This window comes from Marmota marmota, unplaced genomic scaffold (genome assembly GCF_001458135.2).
Source record: "Marmota marmota marmota unplaced genomic scaffold, marMar, whole genome shotgun sequence".
Classification (NCBI taxonomy): domain Eukaryota; kingdom Metazoa; phylum Chordata; class Mammalia; order Rodentia; family Sciuridae; genus Marmota; species Marmota marmota.
Genome location: NW_026000051.1, coordinates 3427597 through 3445087, shown reverse-complemented (window position 1 = coordinate 3445087; position 17491 = coordinate 3427597). Strand labels below are relative to the sequence as shown.

At 49.9% G+C, this 17491-nt stretch overlaps 1 protein-coding gene across 14 annotated transcripts in view; it reads left to right on the top strand.

Annotated features, from left to right (window-relative positions):
* Positions 1-17491, top strand: part of Sptan1 (spectrin alpha, non-erythrocytic 1) — a 71592-nt gene that overhangs the window by 53520 nt on the left and 581 nt on the right. For 7 of the 14 annotated variants that reach the window (XM_048812942.1, XM_048812946.1, XM_048812945.1 and 4 more), the window contains 19 exons: positions 483-614; positions 807-944; positions 1881-1985; positions 4398-4606; positions 5363-5483; positions 5705-5826; positions 6132-6264; positions 8271-8369; positions 10198-10357; positions 10758-10834; positions 11366-11575; positions 11993-12289; positions 12463-12575; positions 13933-13950; positions 16137-16191; positions 16570-16766; positions 16899-16952; positions 17030-17176; positions 17272-17419. In XM_048812942.1, coding sequence (XP_048668899.1) covers positions 483-614; positions 807-944; positions 1881-1985; positions 4398-4606; positions 5363-5483; positions 5705-5826; positions 6132-6264; positions 8271-8369; positions 10198-10357; positions 10758-10834; positions 11366-11575; positions 11993-12289; positions 12463-12575; positions 13933-13950; positions 16137-16191; positions 16570-16766; positions 16899-16952; positions 17030-17176; positions 17272-17419 — 2535 coding nt within the window. Of the gene's footprint in view, positions 1-482; positions 615-806; positions 945-1880; positions 1986-4397; positions 4607-5362; positions 5484-5704; positions 5827-6131; positions 6265-8270; positions 8370-10197; positions 10358-10757; positions 10835-11365; positions 11576-11992; positions 12290-12462; positions 12576-13932; positions 13951-15018; positions 15082-16136; positions 16192-16569; positions 16767-16898; positions 16953-17029; positions 17177-17271; positions 17420-17491 lie in introns of all 14 variants that reach the window. The other 7 variants (XM_048812938.1, XM_048812937.1, XM_048812935.1 and 4 more) reach the window with 2 other exon arrangements.

Here is a 17491-nt window from a genome sequence, read left to right as displayed (position 1 = left end):
ATAGATTTTTTCCTCAATGAAGGACAGAACCAGCCATCAAATCTGTTGCTATGTGGTGATGGCTGCCTTAGATGATGAGATATCCCCACACATAGAGCTTTTGTTCAATAAGGACAAAGCCATGGATGGAAGTTGACATACAAGAATGCTCAAAATTGAACATGGCCATTGCTATCTGCTGTGGAATGTTAGAAAGCGTGTGCTTCTGGGACTTGCTCCCAGTGAGCTAGTGCAGACGCTTTCAGAACTGACTTTCATCCCCTGCTCCTGAGCTTCCTTTCTTTTCCAGCCTGAACCCTCACTGAACTCCTCACAGATCAAACCCTACATTTCACACGCCTTCTGATTGCCTTCTATAAAGTACATTGACTCTTGACCCATTTCTAAGTTCCTTCACTCCCTCCCTCCCTTTGAGCCTCTATCCTGCCTTAAAGATGTGCCTCACAGGCGCTGGCTTTGAAAGGTGGTTTTGGCATTTTCAGAGCAAGCACCAAAAGCACCAGGCCTTTGAAGCAGAACTACATGCCAATGCTGACCGGATCCGTGGGGTCATCGATATGGGCAACTCCCTCATCGAGCGTGGGGCCTGTGCTGGAAGTGAGGATGCTGTCAAGGTATGGCCCAGGGTTTCCTGACCATCCACCTCTTAAGCAGGGACCTAAGAACATAAAGTGATTAGGGACTTTCCGAAGGCTGCATTGCAGATGGAATGTTGGTAGCAGTGGCTCTTCTGTTGATTTTCTCAAACTGGGCTTCAGGAGAGGGCATAGATTCCACCAGCCCAGCAACTCCATTCTCCTCCACAGGCCCGCCTGGCTGCCTTAGCTGACCAATGGCAATTCCTGGTGCAGAAGTCAGCTGAGAAGAGCCAGAAACTGAAAGAGGCTAACAAACAGCAGAACTTCAACACTGGAATCAAGGACTTTGACTTCTGGCTCTCTGAGGTAATGCAAAGTGGTTCTCCCTTCCTTGGAGCAGGGAATTTCTTGTCATTTGGAATAATAAGGCAGCAAGCAAGCCCAAAACCAGGAGTAGAGAGGGCTCACCAGGTACACAGTAACCAAAGTCCTTATTAGCAAATATGAGTTATCTGCTGTGAGGGTTTAGAGAAAAGAGCTGATATGGATGGGGTAGGACCTGAACCTTACATCACTCCTCTCCCAGAGAATACAGCAAGGAAGAGAAGGGGGTCTAGCTGGTGGTCAGCTCTGACAAATCTATGTCAAGATAGAGCCAGAAGAGCAGGGAGTCAGGGAGCCAGAATGAGGAAATTGGGAAAGTAGAGATTAGGAATAGAAAGTTTGGAGACCACCATTAACGTTTTAGAGTGTATCTTCCCAGTTTATGTGTATGTCCTTGAGTATTTGAAGAGGTGTTTGTATTTCATGTAGTTGAGGTGTAACTTTTCATTAGTATGGATGGGGGAGTGTTAGGCCAACTCAATAAAAATTCTTCCCTACCATTTGAGTGACTGGGTAAGTCCCTTGCAGATCCCCGCTGTATTTGATCATTTCCATATTGTTGGACATTCTTGTTTCCCTATTTCGAGGCCGTACACTCTTACTGCTATGAACATCCCTGTGTGTTATTCTCTGCTCACACTCCTGCTTCTTTGCCTAAGGTGTTTCAGCGCAGTGGGGTGCTGCACTCTTTGCCCTTACCCCACCAGGCAGGCCTGGGCTTTGGCCACACTGTTGAAATTAATGGGCTCTTGAGTTGCATTGAATTGGCAGAGGGGGAGAGTGTCACACTGGCCCAGCTAAGTAGGTGACACACCTCATGGCTGAGAAGAACTTGGAATACCAGCTGGGCACCCTGGAGTATTCAGAGCACCATGTGGACACTGCACTGCAGCCTTTCCCTTTTGTTTTCATTGGCAGGTGGAGGCCCTTCTGGCATCAGAAGATTACGGCAAAGACCTGGCTTCTGTAAACAACTTACTGAAAAAGCATCAGCTATTGGAGGCAGACATCTCTGCCCATGAGGTAAGGTGGGCACAGCCACGTGGTGAGTGGGAAAGCATCAGGCCCCAGGTATCTGCACCTCAGGAAGAGAGCTAAACGTTTGGGGAAGGAGAGTGCTGTCTGGCACCAACGTATTGGCTCTCGAGGTGGCAAGGTCAGGGATTGCCAATTATCAAGGCCCATAAGAAAGGTTGTTTATTTAGGTCTTATCTGTCACTACTCACCATCATTAAAAATTAATTTTAAAGATACCCAAAGGTTTGGGCTGCAGTTGTGGCTCAGGGGCAGAGCACGTGCCTAGCATGTGTGAGGCACTGGGTTTGATTCGCAGTACTGCATATAAATAAATAAATGAATAAATAAAATAAAACAAAGGACCAATGACAACTAAAAAGATTTTTTTAAAAAATACCCAAAGATTTACAATACCATATGATTCTGCTTCTGTATTCTTTTATTATTGTTTTTATGAATTTTTGTATTTATTCGTATTTGGTGCTGAGAATGGAACCCAGGGCATCACACATGCTAGATAAGTGCTCTACCATTGAGCCACAACCCAGCCCCCTGCTTCTGTATTCTTGAAATAACAAAAGTAAAGATACATAGAACAGATCTGTAGATGCCATGAGGTAGGGTGGGAAAGGGCTGCACCTGTAAAGGGGCCACTCAGGAGAGCTCCCTGTGGGAACAGAAGAGTTCTGTATCTTGCTTACATGCACCTACACATGTAATAAAATTGCCTGGGACTTTGCAGTTGAACGTAATCTCACAGATACATGAATGAGTGCATATAAAAATGGGTGGCATATAATATATAAGCATAACCCTCTGGATTACACCAGTGTCAGTTTCCTGGCTTTTTTTTTTTTTAATAATTTTTCTAATTTGTTTTGGGCTGGGGATGTGGCTCAAGCGGTAGTGCGCTCGCCTGGCATGCGTGCGGCCCGGGTTCGATCCTCAGTACCACATACAAACAAAGATGCTATGTCCGCCGAAAACTAAAAAATACATATTGAAATTTTCTCTCTCTCTCTCTCTCTCTCTCTCTCTCAAAAAAAGAGTATGAAAACAGCTATATTATATAAAAAAATAATTTTTTAATTTGTTTTAATTAGTTACACGTGACAGTACAATGATCTTGACATATCATACATTTGAATCAGATGGGGTATAATTTCTCATTTTTCTGAGTGTACAGGTTGCAGAATCACATTGGTCATGCAGTCATATAATACATATAGCAATAATAAAGTCTGTTTTATTCTGCTGTCCTTCCTTTCCCCCCCTCCCCCTCCCCTCCCCTCCCATCACTTCTCTCTGCCCAATCTAATGTGACACACTTCTTTTTTTTTTCTTTTTCCTCACTTCGTCATACATGTATTCTGTATAACGAAGGGGGTCTCCTTCCATCTTCCGTGCAATTCCCCTTCTCCCTCCTTTTCCCTCCCACCTCTCTTCCCTATCTAGAGGTAATCTTCTTCTCATGCTCTTCATCCCTAACAGTGGTGATGAAGGGGACACACCCCTATCAGTTAGTTTTTCACCCTGAATTAATTTTATTAAAATACACTGGTGCATCCTGGACTGTGGATGGGTCTTTTATGCGCATGTGATTTTATAGCAGCATGCATGTCTCATTTGGTAGATCTTGGTTAGCTGAGTTATGCATGTTCTAAGTGTTGACACATTCTATTGGTGACACTAAAATATCACATTCACTAATATCACCACCAGTCTCTTCAGAAAAATCTTTGTTAGGGGAGGTTGTCAAGCTCATGGTGGCAGATACAATTTTTTCAAAATTCTGATTTTCTCCTGAAAGTTTGGATTTTATGAATAGTAGTAAACTCAGTTTTTTAAAAGTAACAGGGTTGGGGTTGTGGCTCAGTGGTAGAGCACTCGCCTAGCATACACGAGGCACTGGGTTTGATCCTCAGCATCACATAAATGTAAAATAAAGATATTGTGTCCACCTAAAGCTAAAAAATAAATATTAAAAAAAAAAGTAACAGGCTTATTTTTCCATTCCCAACCAAGATATCCAAAACTGAATATTTAACAAAATGAATTTTTGCTACTTTTTAAAAGAATGTTGAGGTGTAGCTTATTGATAGAGCATGTGTGTAGCATGTGAAAGACCGTGGGTTTGATCCCTAGCACCAAAAAAAAAAACAAAAATAAAAGTGAAAGTTTAAAGGATGTTCTTAGGGGAAACTGCATTTCTTACTGGAGGCAGATGACAATGAAGAACCCTCTGTTTCTGCTGCTGTGCTGCAGCTGAAGCACTGGTGCTCCCACCACAGTGCAGAGAGGACAGTTTAGGTCCACAAGGCTCCATACCTCAGTAAGGAATCCTGAGTTCTTATTTTCAAGTAGCTGTTCATGGGAGATCCGGGTTCTTGATCCCTCCTGTCTGCCCCTTCCCCTCAGGATCGCCTGAAGGACCTGAACAGCCAGGCAGATAGCCTGATGACCAGCAGTGCCTTTGACACCTCCCAAGTGAAGGACAAGAGGGACACCATCAATGGGCGCTTCCAGAAGATCAAGAGCATGGCAGCTTCCCGACGAGCCAAGCTGAGCGAGTCTCACCGCCTGCACCAGTTCTTCCGGGATATGGATGATGAGGAGTCCTGGATCAAGTACGTGCTCATACAGCTGCATGCTTTGTGTTTCTAGGAAACCCCTAGAGCCTTCAACAGCAGGCAGGAATAGAGGCTGCCTGCAGATGCAGGTTGTTTCAGGCTTTCTGGACCATGAGGAAGGAAAGTGTCGCAAAAAAGGGCACAGCTCAGAGACTCCACTGGGCTGGACCGTAGCTCCACACACGCTTGCCTGAGTTGCCTCATTTCTTTGGCTGTTGACGTATGCAGTGGATGACCAGTGATGGCCCCAAGCTGATGGCAGTCCTTGATGTTCCATTCAACCTTGCCCTTTGGTCCCTTAGGTGTTAGTGGGTTTGTTCTGTTCTGGGGAAGGTCACTTTTTCAAGGAATGAGAGTGTTTTTGTTTGTGTTTCCCCAATTTCCCCATCCCCCAAAGTGTCAGGCTGTCTTTTGCAAATGATATAGCATTTTGTCGGACCACTTATGAGGCTCTCTTTTAGTTATTAATTTTCTTAAAATCTTTAAAAAAATTATGCACCTAAATATCGAATGCATTTACAGATCTATGGTGGATACATGGTTAAATGGGGCTCATAATGCAGTACCCCATCCCAAACATAGCGCCAGCCTCTGCAGAACTGGGGTACTGTTGAGTTAGTGCATATGGACAGAGGCAGTGTGTCTTCCAAGAAAGAGCAAGGCTTTCCTAGAGAGATTGCTAGGTGTGGTGAGGACACCACAGGTCAGCAGCTGAGCCCACATGAAAATGAGCATTCTTCTTCTGTTCCCCAGGGAGAAGAAGCTGCTAGTAAGCTCTGAGGACTATGGCCGAGACCTCACAGGTGTTCAGAATCTGAGGAAGAAGCACAAGCGGCTGGAGGCAGAATTGGCTGCGCATGAGCCAGCCATTCAGGTGAGGAGGCGTCTTCTAGGGTGGGAATGGGCCAGGTAACAAAGAATCCCTTGTTCTTATTCCACTAAGGTCTTATGTTCATGGTGCCTCAGCCCAAACCATGAAGGAGAAGTTTTGAATTTGCTATTGAGGCCTTTTTCTGGAAGCCTCAAGATAGAAGCACCCAGAAGCAGGTACCAAGAGTGTTACCAGCCACTGACCTGACTTTTCTTGCCTACCAGGGTGTCCTGGACACTGGGAAGAAGCTCTCTGATGATAACACCATCGGGCAGGAGGAGATCCAGCAGCGTCTGGCCCAGTTTGTGGAGCACTGGAAAGAGCTGAAGCAATTGGCAGCTGCTCGGTGAGCATTCAGATGAGGGAGCTCTTGGGTGCAGAGTGCCAGGCCTGGGCCTCCTGCTAGCTCCTAGCCCTTTTTCGTAGGCATGTGCTCCAGGCCACCTCTGGCCAGCATGCTGGAGCTTGTCCTGTACCCAAATCTGGACCCAGTGTGTTTCCTTCTGAACAATACACTGCCTACTTTGTATCCTATGGAAGGCTGGAGCAAACCACTCATACATCTTCCTTCCTGTGTGTTTTTAAGCTTGTGTTAACTCAGAAAGTAAGTCAGAAGAGATTGATGGCTTTTCCTATCTTCTGTAATTTTAGGGGTCAGCGGCTAGAGGAGTCCTTGGAGTATCAGCAATTTGTAGCCAATGTGGAAGAGGAAGAAGCCTGGATCAATGAGAAAATGACGCTGGTGGCCAGTGAAGATTACGGAGACACGCTTGCTGCTATCCAGGTTAGGGAGTGCCAGACAGGGAACCACAGACTCGATGGCTCAGCGTACAGGAACACGCTGTCTCACGGTTCTGGAGACTAAAGTCTGGACCGTGATGCCAGCAGGGCCATTCACTCCCCAGCTTATAGAAAGCCCTTCCTCGTCTTCCAGTATCCTATAGTCCCAGGTGTCCTTAGAGTACGGTAGCATCCTCCAGTCTCTGCTTTTTTACACAGCTGTCTTCTCTCTGTCTCTTCTTCCCTTGCATTCTCTTCTGTGTGCCAGTCTCTGTCGAGTTCACCGCCTTGTAAGGGCACCAGTCCAGTTGGCTAGGATCTGCCCTAGTGACCTCTTCTTAACTAGGCACACCCCAGCAGCACAAACCCTATTTCCACCTTTACAGGCACCACAATGCGGGCAGAACACCATACATTGATTAACAGGTGCTGCATAACAACCCGAAAACTCCGTGGTTCAGAGCCACAGCTATTTCTCTTACCCGAGATTCTGTGAGTCGGTGGGCAGTTCCTCTGGACTTTCGCTTGAAATCCCTTGTGCAGCTGCATCCTGTCAGAAGGCAGTAGGTGGAAAGATCCTAGGCCTCAGTTGTACTGCTGACAGCCAGGCCTAGATTTTGGCTGGGACAGCTCAATCCCCTTCCACGTGACTTCTTATCCTTCAGGAAGCTGAACCAGCTTCTTTTGGCAGCATTCAAAGAGATAAAGGGAGATGCTGCAGGGTCTCTCAGGACATCGATCATTATTATTCTCCCTGCGTTCTATTGTTGGAGTCCGTCCCAAGGCCAATTATAGGTGGTGCACACCTATAATCCCAGTCATTCTGAAGGCTGACACAGGAGGATTACAAGTTCCAGGCCAACCTCAGCAACTTAGAAAGACCCTGTGTCAAAATAAATTTAAGTTTTAAAAAGAATTTGGGATATAGTTCATGGTTAAAGAGCTCCTAAGTTCAATCCCAGTACTGTAAAGAGAAAAAAAAAAAAAAATTCAGTGCCAAGTCAGGCGCAGTGGCCTATGCCTGTGAGCCCAACAACTCGGGAGGCTGAGACAGGAAGAGCACAAGTTTAAGTCAAGCCTGGGCAACTTACCAAGACTTGGTCTCAAAACCAAAAATAAAAAGGGCTGAGGGTATAGCTCAGTGGTAGAGGGTTACCTAGCATGCACAAAGCTCTAGGTTAAGTCCTCAACAGCACACACACACACAAAAAGGCAGTCCTAAAGCAGACAAGGGTCACAGAGGAGATGGAGACTCCCCTCTTGGTAAGAGATGCTAAAAAATGACATGTTCTGATGTTTCTGAGGTCTATCCAGCAGATTGTGGAAGCTAAGTTTCCAGTCCCAAGAATCAAGGTGGTGGGCTGGGGTTGTAGCTCAGGGGTAGAGTGCTTGCCTGCCATGTGTGAGGCACTGGGTTTGATTCTCAGCATCACATAAAAATAAATAAACTGGTATTTGTCCATCTACAAATAAAAATAAAAATAAAAAAAAAGAATCAAGGTGGCCTCTGAGCCATCTACCTCACAGTGGGGACCGGGAGGACCACTTAGAAATCTAGTTGGAGTCAGCGATTTCCTCTCTGGTGTATGGCTGAGTTCCCTCGAAGCAACAAAAGCATGTCATCTCCAGTGCCAAGGATACTGGGGAGGAGGAAAAAGACTTAGGTGGTCCCTGGGAGGTCCTTCAGGCTGAACAGGTGTTCATGTTTGTTGGATGTTTACCTGATGATGTGATGAGGGGCAGAGAGACCTGCAGCTCCGTCAGCCAGGTCCTTAACCTCTTCAGAAAGGCCTTCTCTGACCAGAGCTTCCCAGCCCTGTCCATGGCTGGTTCTTACTGCATCCTGTTTCCACTCTCTCTATAAAACGTACTTGCCAGTGTACCGCTGTCCTCTCATTCCCACCTGGACCATGGAGCTGAGGGCTGGCCCCATCAGTGCAGCTGCCCTCTGTCCCTGCGCAGCAGGTCACCTGCCAGTGCTCAGCACCCAGCCTTCCTCCTCTTCTCCAGGGCTTACTGAAGAAACATGAAGCTTTCGAGACCGACTTCACTGTCCACAAGGATCGTGTTAATGACGTGTGCACCAATGGGCAAGACCTCATCAGGAAGGTAAGCCCACTCAGGGATAGCTACATGCAGGTGACACGGTAGCCCACAGAGCTCACCTGCTGGGATGTTGCCCAGACTGAGGTTTGTGTGGAGACAAAGGTCCCATGTTTCATAAGGACGAGGAGGATTACACGATCAGTTGGCTGATTCCCCCTTTCTGAAGACAATTAGTGAAGTTAATGAAGTGTTTACTTTTTCTGCCTGATTAAACAGAGAGGTATCCCTCTTGGTTCTTTTGTGACAATAGCACTTCCAAAATGCTGTTTTTAGTTTATTTCTCAATAGTACAAGCTATTTAAAGATATAGTAGAAAATAAAAATAAGTAAAACAAAGTACTCATAGCTGGGCGTGGTGGCATATGCCTGCAAAGCCACTCAGGAGGCTGAGGGGGGAAAAACATCTGAGCCCAGGAGAGGAGTTCTAGACCAGTTTAGTCAGCATAGCAAGACCCCCATCTCAAAAAAAAAAAAAAAGAAAGAAAGAAAAACTAGAAATCACCCATAAAGGCACCAGAGACAGCCATATCACGTCTGACCTTCTAAATTTTTTGTCTGTACATGATGTAGACATACCTACTATAAAATAGCTGCCTTAGATCTGTTTTATAGAATCACGTTGCTTTACATATTTTGTAAATATAAATTATCCAGAACCCGTCTATAGTACAGGACGATTTAGAAATGAATCAATCTTTCATTCAAACAGCTCTTCCCAGAAAAAGCAAGTTAAAGGGTCCTGACAGCAGAGGGGCCAAAGCTGCCCCATGCTTCAGTTCCAGACAAGCCATGTAGCCATCAGTCCAGAGCCCACCACCTCTAATCACCTGGGAGCTTGGACAGGTGTCTAGTGCCATAGGACAGATGTTTTGGTAACCCCCATTTCCTAGGAATAGCACACACACATTGAGCATCTGAGACTGAATGCTACAAAATTTGCGTTTGGTAACTGCCCTTGTGGCTAAGGTTTTGATCTATGGGAAGCTGGACATCTCATCACCGGAAAGCTCTCTTACTGGCTGCATCAGCATAAATTTAAAAAAAAAAAAAAAAAACTAGTTTCAGAGACTGTGATTTGCTCACACCTGTGACAGCTCGGCTCTGTGAGCTGTGTGATAACTGGGCTTGGAAGCTCTTGGGCTTCTGGAAGGATCTGGGGCTTTGTCCCCAGCAGTGCTTTCTCCTGCAGAGCTGCTCTTTCAGTTCTGTGCTGGCTGCTGTGTCCTTTCAAATAAGACTTTAACCAAGAATGAGTCCCAGTGTTTAGGGCTTAACAATTTTCAGTGTCCTCAATATCAAAACATTTTCCTGAACCACTGTTTTTAATGCATATTATAGTAGTCATTCCTTGGCTATATAGTTTTTTATTTGAATAATAATTCCTTAGGCTTTTTCCCTCCCCTGCTCCCAGTAAAAAAAATAACACTAGTGGCCAGGTGTGGTAGCACCCACCTATATAACCCTAGTGATTTAGGAGGCTGAGGCAGGAGGATCGCAAGTTCAGGCCATCCTGGGCAACCCTGGGAGACCTGTGTCTCGAAACAATGAAAAGGGCTGGGGATGTGGCTCAGTTGTGGAGTGCGTGAGGCTCAGTTCCCAGGCATTGTAGCATAAATGTCAGCCCCTTCCCAAAAGGAGCAGGGCCACCTCTGAGTCTTCATCCTGAGGCTTTCACTCCGCTTGCTCTTTGGAAGCCTCATCAATAGCCCCTAAGCCAGCAGTGGTCAAGGGGGGTGGTGACCCATCTGACAGAAATTGAGCACCTTCTGGGGTCACAGGTGACCATGGTGGGAAGCAAGGATGACAGGGTGTGCTCTCCTTCATGGCCTAGAACAATCACCACGAGGAGAATATCTCTTCAAAGATGAAAGGCCTGAATGGGAAAGTGTCCGACCTAGAGAAAGCTGCGGCCCAGAGGAAGGCAAAGCTAGACGAGAACTCGGCCTTCCTCCAGTTCAACTGGAAGGCGGACGTGGTGGAGTCCTGGATTGGTGAGCAGCTTCAGCAAGAACCCTGAGTTTCTTATTCCCCAGGGCAGGAGGGTTGTTCCCAGAGCCACGACTTGTGCGTTCCCATGCAGTTGATTTTCTTCTCTAACAAACTAATCAAATGTGGGTCAGAGAACCTGCCTCCAGAGGCTGGGGTGTCATCCAACTCCCTTGCGCTGATATCAAGCAGGGCCCATGTGACCTTGGTAATTCTTGTGCCTCAGAGGGAGGTTCAGCCTGGGTGCAGGGGAAGCCAACTGATGTAAGGTCAAGAAAGGTATTAGTAACTTCAAATTTTAAATGTAAACAGAATAACAGTTGGCATCAATCCTCTCATTTTCTATTTTAATACATCTTGCTGCGCTGCAAAAGGGTGGTATAGCTTCCACGCTTGGTTTTCTAGGTGAAAAGGAAAACAGCTTGAAGACAGATGATTATGGCCGAGATCTGTCTTCTGTCCAAACTCTCCTCACCAAGCAGGTCAGTGTGGCCAGTGTTAGTGAAATTTATTAGGTTAGCATTTCTGGTAGACAGCAGGAGGTCGGTGTCATCCTGCTGTTGAGAAGATCTCCTGTAAGGTCCTCGGCAGTGAGTGGCTCCAGTCTTGAGACTTGGAGCTTCCAGACTTATTGGCAAAGTGAGTGTGTTGCCAGGGGTTATGGACCTGGGCTCAGTCATGAAAGTAAAACGATTGTGGTCACATGGGGAGGCAAGTGTTCCAGGTCCTCCCAGGTCGTGGGAAGGGCCTGGCAAGTCGGTAGTCCAGGGCCGGTGCCCAGAGCCTGGGTAGAGTGCTGGTTGGGGGCGGGAGGCTGCGAGGAGGCTGCTGCCTTAATCTGAGGTCTGGGGCAAGGAGGAAAGCAGAGGGGAGCTCCAAGTTCCAGGAGGAAGCTGGGCTCAGGCTGCCTACCTGGGAGGACAGATGCTGAAGCTGCGAGCTGTGCACCAGGAAAGGCAAGTTCTAGTCTTGCTGCCATCACTGTAAGTGGCTCTGCAACTTCCTCATTCCAGGAAACCTTTGATGCTGGCCTACAGGCCTTCCAGCAGGAGGGCATTGCCAACATCACTGCCCTCAAAGATCAACTGCTGGCCGCTAAGCACATCCAGTCCAAGGCCATCGAAGCCCGACATGCCTCCCTCATGAAGAGATGGAGCCAGCTTCTGGCTAACTCGGCCACCAGGAAGAAGAAGCTGCTGGAGGCTCAGAGTCATTTCCGCAAGGTGAGGATGGGAGCAGGTAAGGCTCAAGTGGCTCAGTGACAGGGTCAGCACTCTACAGTATTATGCCACCACCCTATAAGGACACCAAAGCTTCAGCCCATGGAAGCTGAGACCAGGCTTTGGGTCAACTGAAATCAAGGCAGATGGGACCTTTGCCTTTGGGAAGTTGCCCTTTAGAGCCACAGGAGAGAGACAGGTGTGTGAGTGCAGGGGCAAGAAGAGAGGAACGGAAGGCAGTGAAGGCTGAGAAGCAGGTGTGGGAGACAGGAGGCAGAGCGTGGCGCTGCCTTCCCAACAGTCCATACTCGCCTGGATTCCTGAGAGCTGCCCCACCTCCTGCCCACACACCTACCCTCTTCCTGCCTGCGGATGGTGTGTCCCGCCCCCTCGACTCCTGACCAGCTTCTCTGCTTCTAGGTGGAGGACCTCTTCCTGACATTTGCCAAAAAGGCCTCTGCCTTCAACAGCTGGTTTGAGAATGCAGAGGAGGACCTGACGGACCCGGTGCGCTGCAACTCCCTGGAGGAGATCAGGGCTCTCCGTGAGGCCCACGACGCCTTCCGCTCCTCCCTCAGCTCCGCACAGGCCGACTTCAACCAGCTGGCCGAGCTGGACCGCCAGATTAAGAGCTTCCGCGTGGCCTCCAACCCCTACACCTGGTTCACCATGGAGGCCTTGGAGGAGACCTGGAGGAACCTGCAGAAAATAATCAAGGTGCACCTACCGCGTGTGGCCCTGCCCAAGCCAGCTAACATTCCCGCCCTTCCTGCCCCTCAGATGTAAGGCTTGCTGAACAGCTCCCCATGGTGTAGCCATGTCCTTGCTGAACCCCTCTGAGAGGGAGGGTCAGGGCCAGCCAAAGTGGCATCTGCCTCCCTTTGGCTCAGGAGCGGGAGCTGGAGCTGCAGAAGGAGCAGCGGCGGCAGGAGGAAAACGACAAGCTGCGCCAGGAGTTTGCCCAGCATGCCAACGCGTTCCACCAGTGGATCCAGGAGACCAGGTGCCTGCCTTTGTGGGACTGACCCAGGCGCATTACAGTCCTGAAGCTGGTCCCCCGAACTCCAGCTCCTGGGCATGGGGAACACGTTTAAAACCAGGGGCCTGAATCTGGTGTGGTAGTATACGCCATAATCCCAGCAATTTGGGCAACTGAGGCAGGAGGATCACAAGTTCAAGGCCAGCCTGGGAGACTTAGTGAGACCCTGTCTCAAAAAATAAAAAGGGCTGGGGCTGGGCACAGTGGTGCACGCCTGTAATCCCAGCAGCTTGGGAGACTGAGGTAGGAGAATTGAGAGTTCAAAGCCAGCCTGAGGATTGGGTTTATGGCTCAGGGGTAGAGCACTTGCATAGTATGTGTGAGGCCCAGGGTTTGATTCTCAGCACTGCATGTAAATAAATAAAATAAAGGTCCATTGTCAACTTAAAAAAATTTTTTTTAATTAAAAAAAAAAAAAAAGCCAGCCTGAGCAATTTAGCAAGGCTCTAAGCAACTTTGCAAGACCCTATCCCAAAATAAAATATAAAAAGGACTGGGGATGTGGTTCAGTGGTTGAGTGCCCCTGGGTTCAATCCCAATATCAGAAGAATAACATTTTTTTAAGAATTAAAGGGCTGGGGATGTAGCTCAGCAGAAAAATACTCAGGTTCTAACCCCAATACCATTAAAACATAAACAAACAAAAAAATGGAGGCCTACCTGGTGCTGTTTCCTGTCATTCCAGAGACTTAGGAGCCTAAGGCAGGAAGGAATATCATGGATTTGAAGCCAGCCTGGGCAATATAGCAAAACTCATGTCAAAATGTTTTTTGAAAAATTAGAAGGGCAGAGCTGGGGTTGTGGGTCAGTGGTAAAGTGCTCACCTAGCATGCATAAGGCACTGGGTTCGCTCCTCAGCACCACATAAAAATAAAGAGATTGTGTTCACCTAAAACTAAAAATAAATATTAAAAAAAAAAAGAAGGGCTGGGTGGGGTGGGTTGCATCGCTCAGCAATGAAGAACCCCTGGGTTCACTTCCCAGTGCTGGGAGGAAAAAAAAAAAAAAAAAACGGTGGCCTGCTTGGACTAACAGCCCGTGGGCTCTGCCCCCAGAGGGCGGGCAGGCAGTCAGAACAGCGCTCACCATACGTTCCCCTGAGGCTGCGCCCCCAGGTGTTCTGCGAGGGGCATGCTTGGGCCATGGTCAACCCCCAGCAGCAGCTAGGCAACGGCCAGGGCAGGGGCAAAGGCAGACTGGTACTGACAATATTGGTTTTTTTTCTTTCTTTCTTTATCGTGTCCTCCTTGTCCCTTCCCCTGATTGCTGCTGCGTCTGGACACCACCTTGTCTCGTGGCTGCTTGGATCTCCACTCCACAGAACGTACCTCCTCGATGGGTTAATATTGTCTTCTTTTTCCGGGCTCGTGATGTCTTGGTGTCTTGTGTGCTTGTCCCTGAGCCTCGTCCCCCTGTGGCCTGGCTTGTAGAAGATCCCAGGCCAGGCCTTCCTGCCCACCCACCCTGTCACCTGAGAAGGAGGGTGTGCCTTCTCCCCACTCCCCTCCTCCCTGACAGGGCCTGCAGTCTGGGGGCCGGCCCAGCGCTTCCACCTTCCCACCCAAATTCACAGGTTCTCTTGAGGTGGGAAATGTGACCGAGCAGGAGGCCAGAACAAAAGCCCCAACTGCTGCTCAGCCCCTGGGATCATATTGGACTTCTTTTGCCTGTTTCCCCAGTCTGTCCAAAGAGGCCATATTTCACCCCTAGATGTCCATGGTGCATGAAGCTAGATGACAGTTTGGGGGTGCAGACAAGGTGTGGTCAGAGTATGCCTTCCCCCCAGGACTAAGGTGACCCCTAGCATCCTCTAAGGGGAGGGTAACCTAGTAGAAAGAAGGCAGTGCCCAGTGTTAACTATGTGATGTGGAGACAGGGCTTGGAGGAGCCCAGAGAGGAGCAGGGCGCTCCCCCACTCCCAGCAGGGCCTCTGCAGAGCTGGGGACCTTCATCCAGGATGCTCATCCTTGCATTCTTGACCAGTTCCACCAAGACCACAGTGGCTTAACTGGTGCCCCTGAGGTTCTACAGACAGGACAGCCAGGCGGGTGGAGATGGTGATGGGAAAGATCTACCCAAACCAGTCAGGCTATAGGAGTCCACTCAGTGCAGGGGTGACGGTGGCAGCTCGCGGCCTGAGCCTGTGGCTCCCTGGCTCTCCCCCCACCCCACCCTGTCTGCTGTGCTTGGTCTTGTCTCTGTGGTGCTGTGCCCGCTCTCCTGTGGCTCCTCCCAAGCCTTGTCCCGCCTTGCCCAGAACCACTGAGCTGCCCCAAGGTGGCCGCTGGGCCCACCACCTCCAGGTCCCTGCTGGTGCCAGGTTGCCCTTGCCTGTGGCGCGTGTCTGTAAGGGAGGCCCTTGCTGCCGCCCTGTGGTGTATTCACTTGGTTTCTTTTCTTTGACTAGCATAGCATATCGTCGGGTCATTCGTGTCTATCAGTATGAAGTTGGGGATGATCTGTCTGGAAGGTTTTTCTCCTCTTATTTCTCTTCTTCCCTCACTGTGGTTTTACCAATGCACTCTGGACTCCTTAGGCGGCTCCGCTTTCTGACTAACCCACGCCCTCAGCCGCTTGGGCAGGAGGGTCTGTCCTCCCCTCTGCTGCACTGGCCCCACCTCCTGCCCCAAGTCCTGGGGCACCTTTCCCCTGGGATGAGGCGTGCCTGTGAGTTTCGCCGGCTGGGGTAGGAGGAAGCCTGGTGCCTTGCCTTGCTAGTGCACTTTGAACCTGGGGAGATTTTGGAGCTCACCCTGGTCCTCCAGGTCTCCAGGGGTAGATCGGGACAAACATTGGGTACTGTGGAAACGGGGTTAAAATCCCACTGAGGTCTTGCACACCGTGTGAACGCGTCCCTGCACGTGACCCCAACTCATTTGTTGTCTTTGTTCACTGGTAGCCTTTTATGACCTCCTACTGTGTTCTTCTGGGGAGAAGTAGGCTCCCCCAAGAACTTAGCCCTGTAAGGAGGCCTGGCTCTACAGTGGGACCTGAGTCCCAGGGCTTAGTCACAGCCAACCCTTTTAGGCAGCATAAACCACTTGCCAGAAGCCCACCTGGGCCTCTTCATTTGTTCCTCTGAGGGGGCTGCAGTGTCACTTGAATGTGGCTCCCCTCCTTAGGCACCTGCAAGGAGACTCCAGGAGGCCTGGGACTGCTGGCAGGTCCTCAGCCCTTAGCCTCCTGTCTTGGGCCTCTTGTCCTCCCCACAGCTGCAGAGAAAAGGGGCTCTGTTGTCCCCTCGAGGAACAAAACTTAATTCCCAAGTGACCTCTTGGAGGCCTCTCTTGGCTGGAGCTGAGAAGCACCTGAGAAAGGGTCCTCAGCCTGCGTGGCTGTGAAACAGGAGAGGTGTTTCCTGCTCTCATGCTCCCAGGGCCAGTCAGGAAGCACAGCCCATAGCAGACAGGCTTTGTTTCCTTGACAAAGGACCTGCAGGCTACCCGGTATTTAGCCAAGAGGGAGCTGGTCCTGAGCTGCCATCTGTGGGATCGGTCCCCTCCCTCACTATGCTTCTGTGTTTAGGTCTTGCATGGTGGAAGAATCTGGAACCCTCGAATCCCAGCTTGAAGCTACCAAAGTGAGTGCCTGAAGGCTCAGACCTGGCTCGGGCCTCACCCCCATCCCTGGGCAGACCTGTTCTTCCTTCTTGGCCCGTCAGGCCCCTCATGGGCTGGCTTTTCCCAAGTCTGAAAGCAGCTTGGGACTTGTCATTTTACAGTCTGTGGCAACTGCTATCTGGATCCCTACTTGAAAAGGGAGGGGCCTTTTTGTCCACAGTGTATGGTTTCCCTGGCGGGTCGACCAGCTGGCTTGAAAAAGTCTCTCTGCAGTGTCACCACTGCTCTCATCCTAGAAGGCCTCAGGCTAAGCACCCGAGGCCAGGAGGGAGCTTGTGGGCTCCTGGGCCAGGCCTGAGGGAGAGTCCCATCCCTGTGTCTTTGCCCCCACCCTGCAGCGCAAGCACCAGGAAATACGAGCCATGAGAAGTCAGCTCAAGAAGATTGAGGACCTGGGGGCTGCCATGGAGGAAGCCCTCATCCTGGACAACAAGTACACGGAGCACAGCACCGTGGGCCTGGCCCAGCAGTGGGACCAGCTTGACCAGCTGGGCATGCGCATGCAGCACAACCTGGAGCAGCAGATCCAGGCCAGGTACTGCACACGGAGGGCGGTGGGCCCAGCGGGGTCAGCCAGAGTCCAACAGTCGGCGACAAAAGCTGGCACAGGATAGAACGTGCCACCTGCCGTGTGGCTGGCTGGCCCCTGATTCTGTTGTTCTTCCAGGAACACAACAGGTGTGACTGAGGAGGCCCTTAAGGAGTTCAGCATGATGTTTAAGTAAGTATAGCCCCATCTGGCTGGGGACGGCTGGGCGGTGGGGCCCCTGTGCTGAGCAGCCCTCGGCTCTGCTGCAGACACTTCGACAAGGACAAGTCTGGCAGGCTGAACCACCAGGAGTTCAAGTCCTGCCTGCGTTCCCTGGGCTACGACCTGCCCATGGTGGAGGAGGGGGAACCTGACCCAGAGTTCGAGGCGATCCTGGACACTGTGGATCCCAACAGGTGAGCTTTAGGGACAGTGGTGGATGTGGCCCTGGCCTCAGGCTCCCGCCCCTCCTGCCTACTCACTGCACCTGCTCCCTCCCTCCCTCCCCCAGGGATGGCCATGTCTCCCTGCAAGAATACATGGCTTTTATGATCAGCCGTGAAACTGAGAATGTCAAGTCCAGCGAGGAGATCGAGAGTGCCTTCCGGGCCCTGAGCTCTGAGGGGAAGCCCTACGTCACCAAGGAGGAGCTCTACCAGGTGTGGCCGCGGGAGGGGCAGGGAGTGTGCTGCAGACAACTAGAGCTACAGGCCCGATGGTGGGCCTGCCCT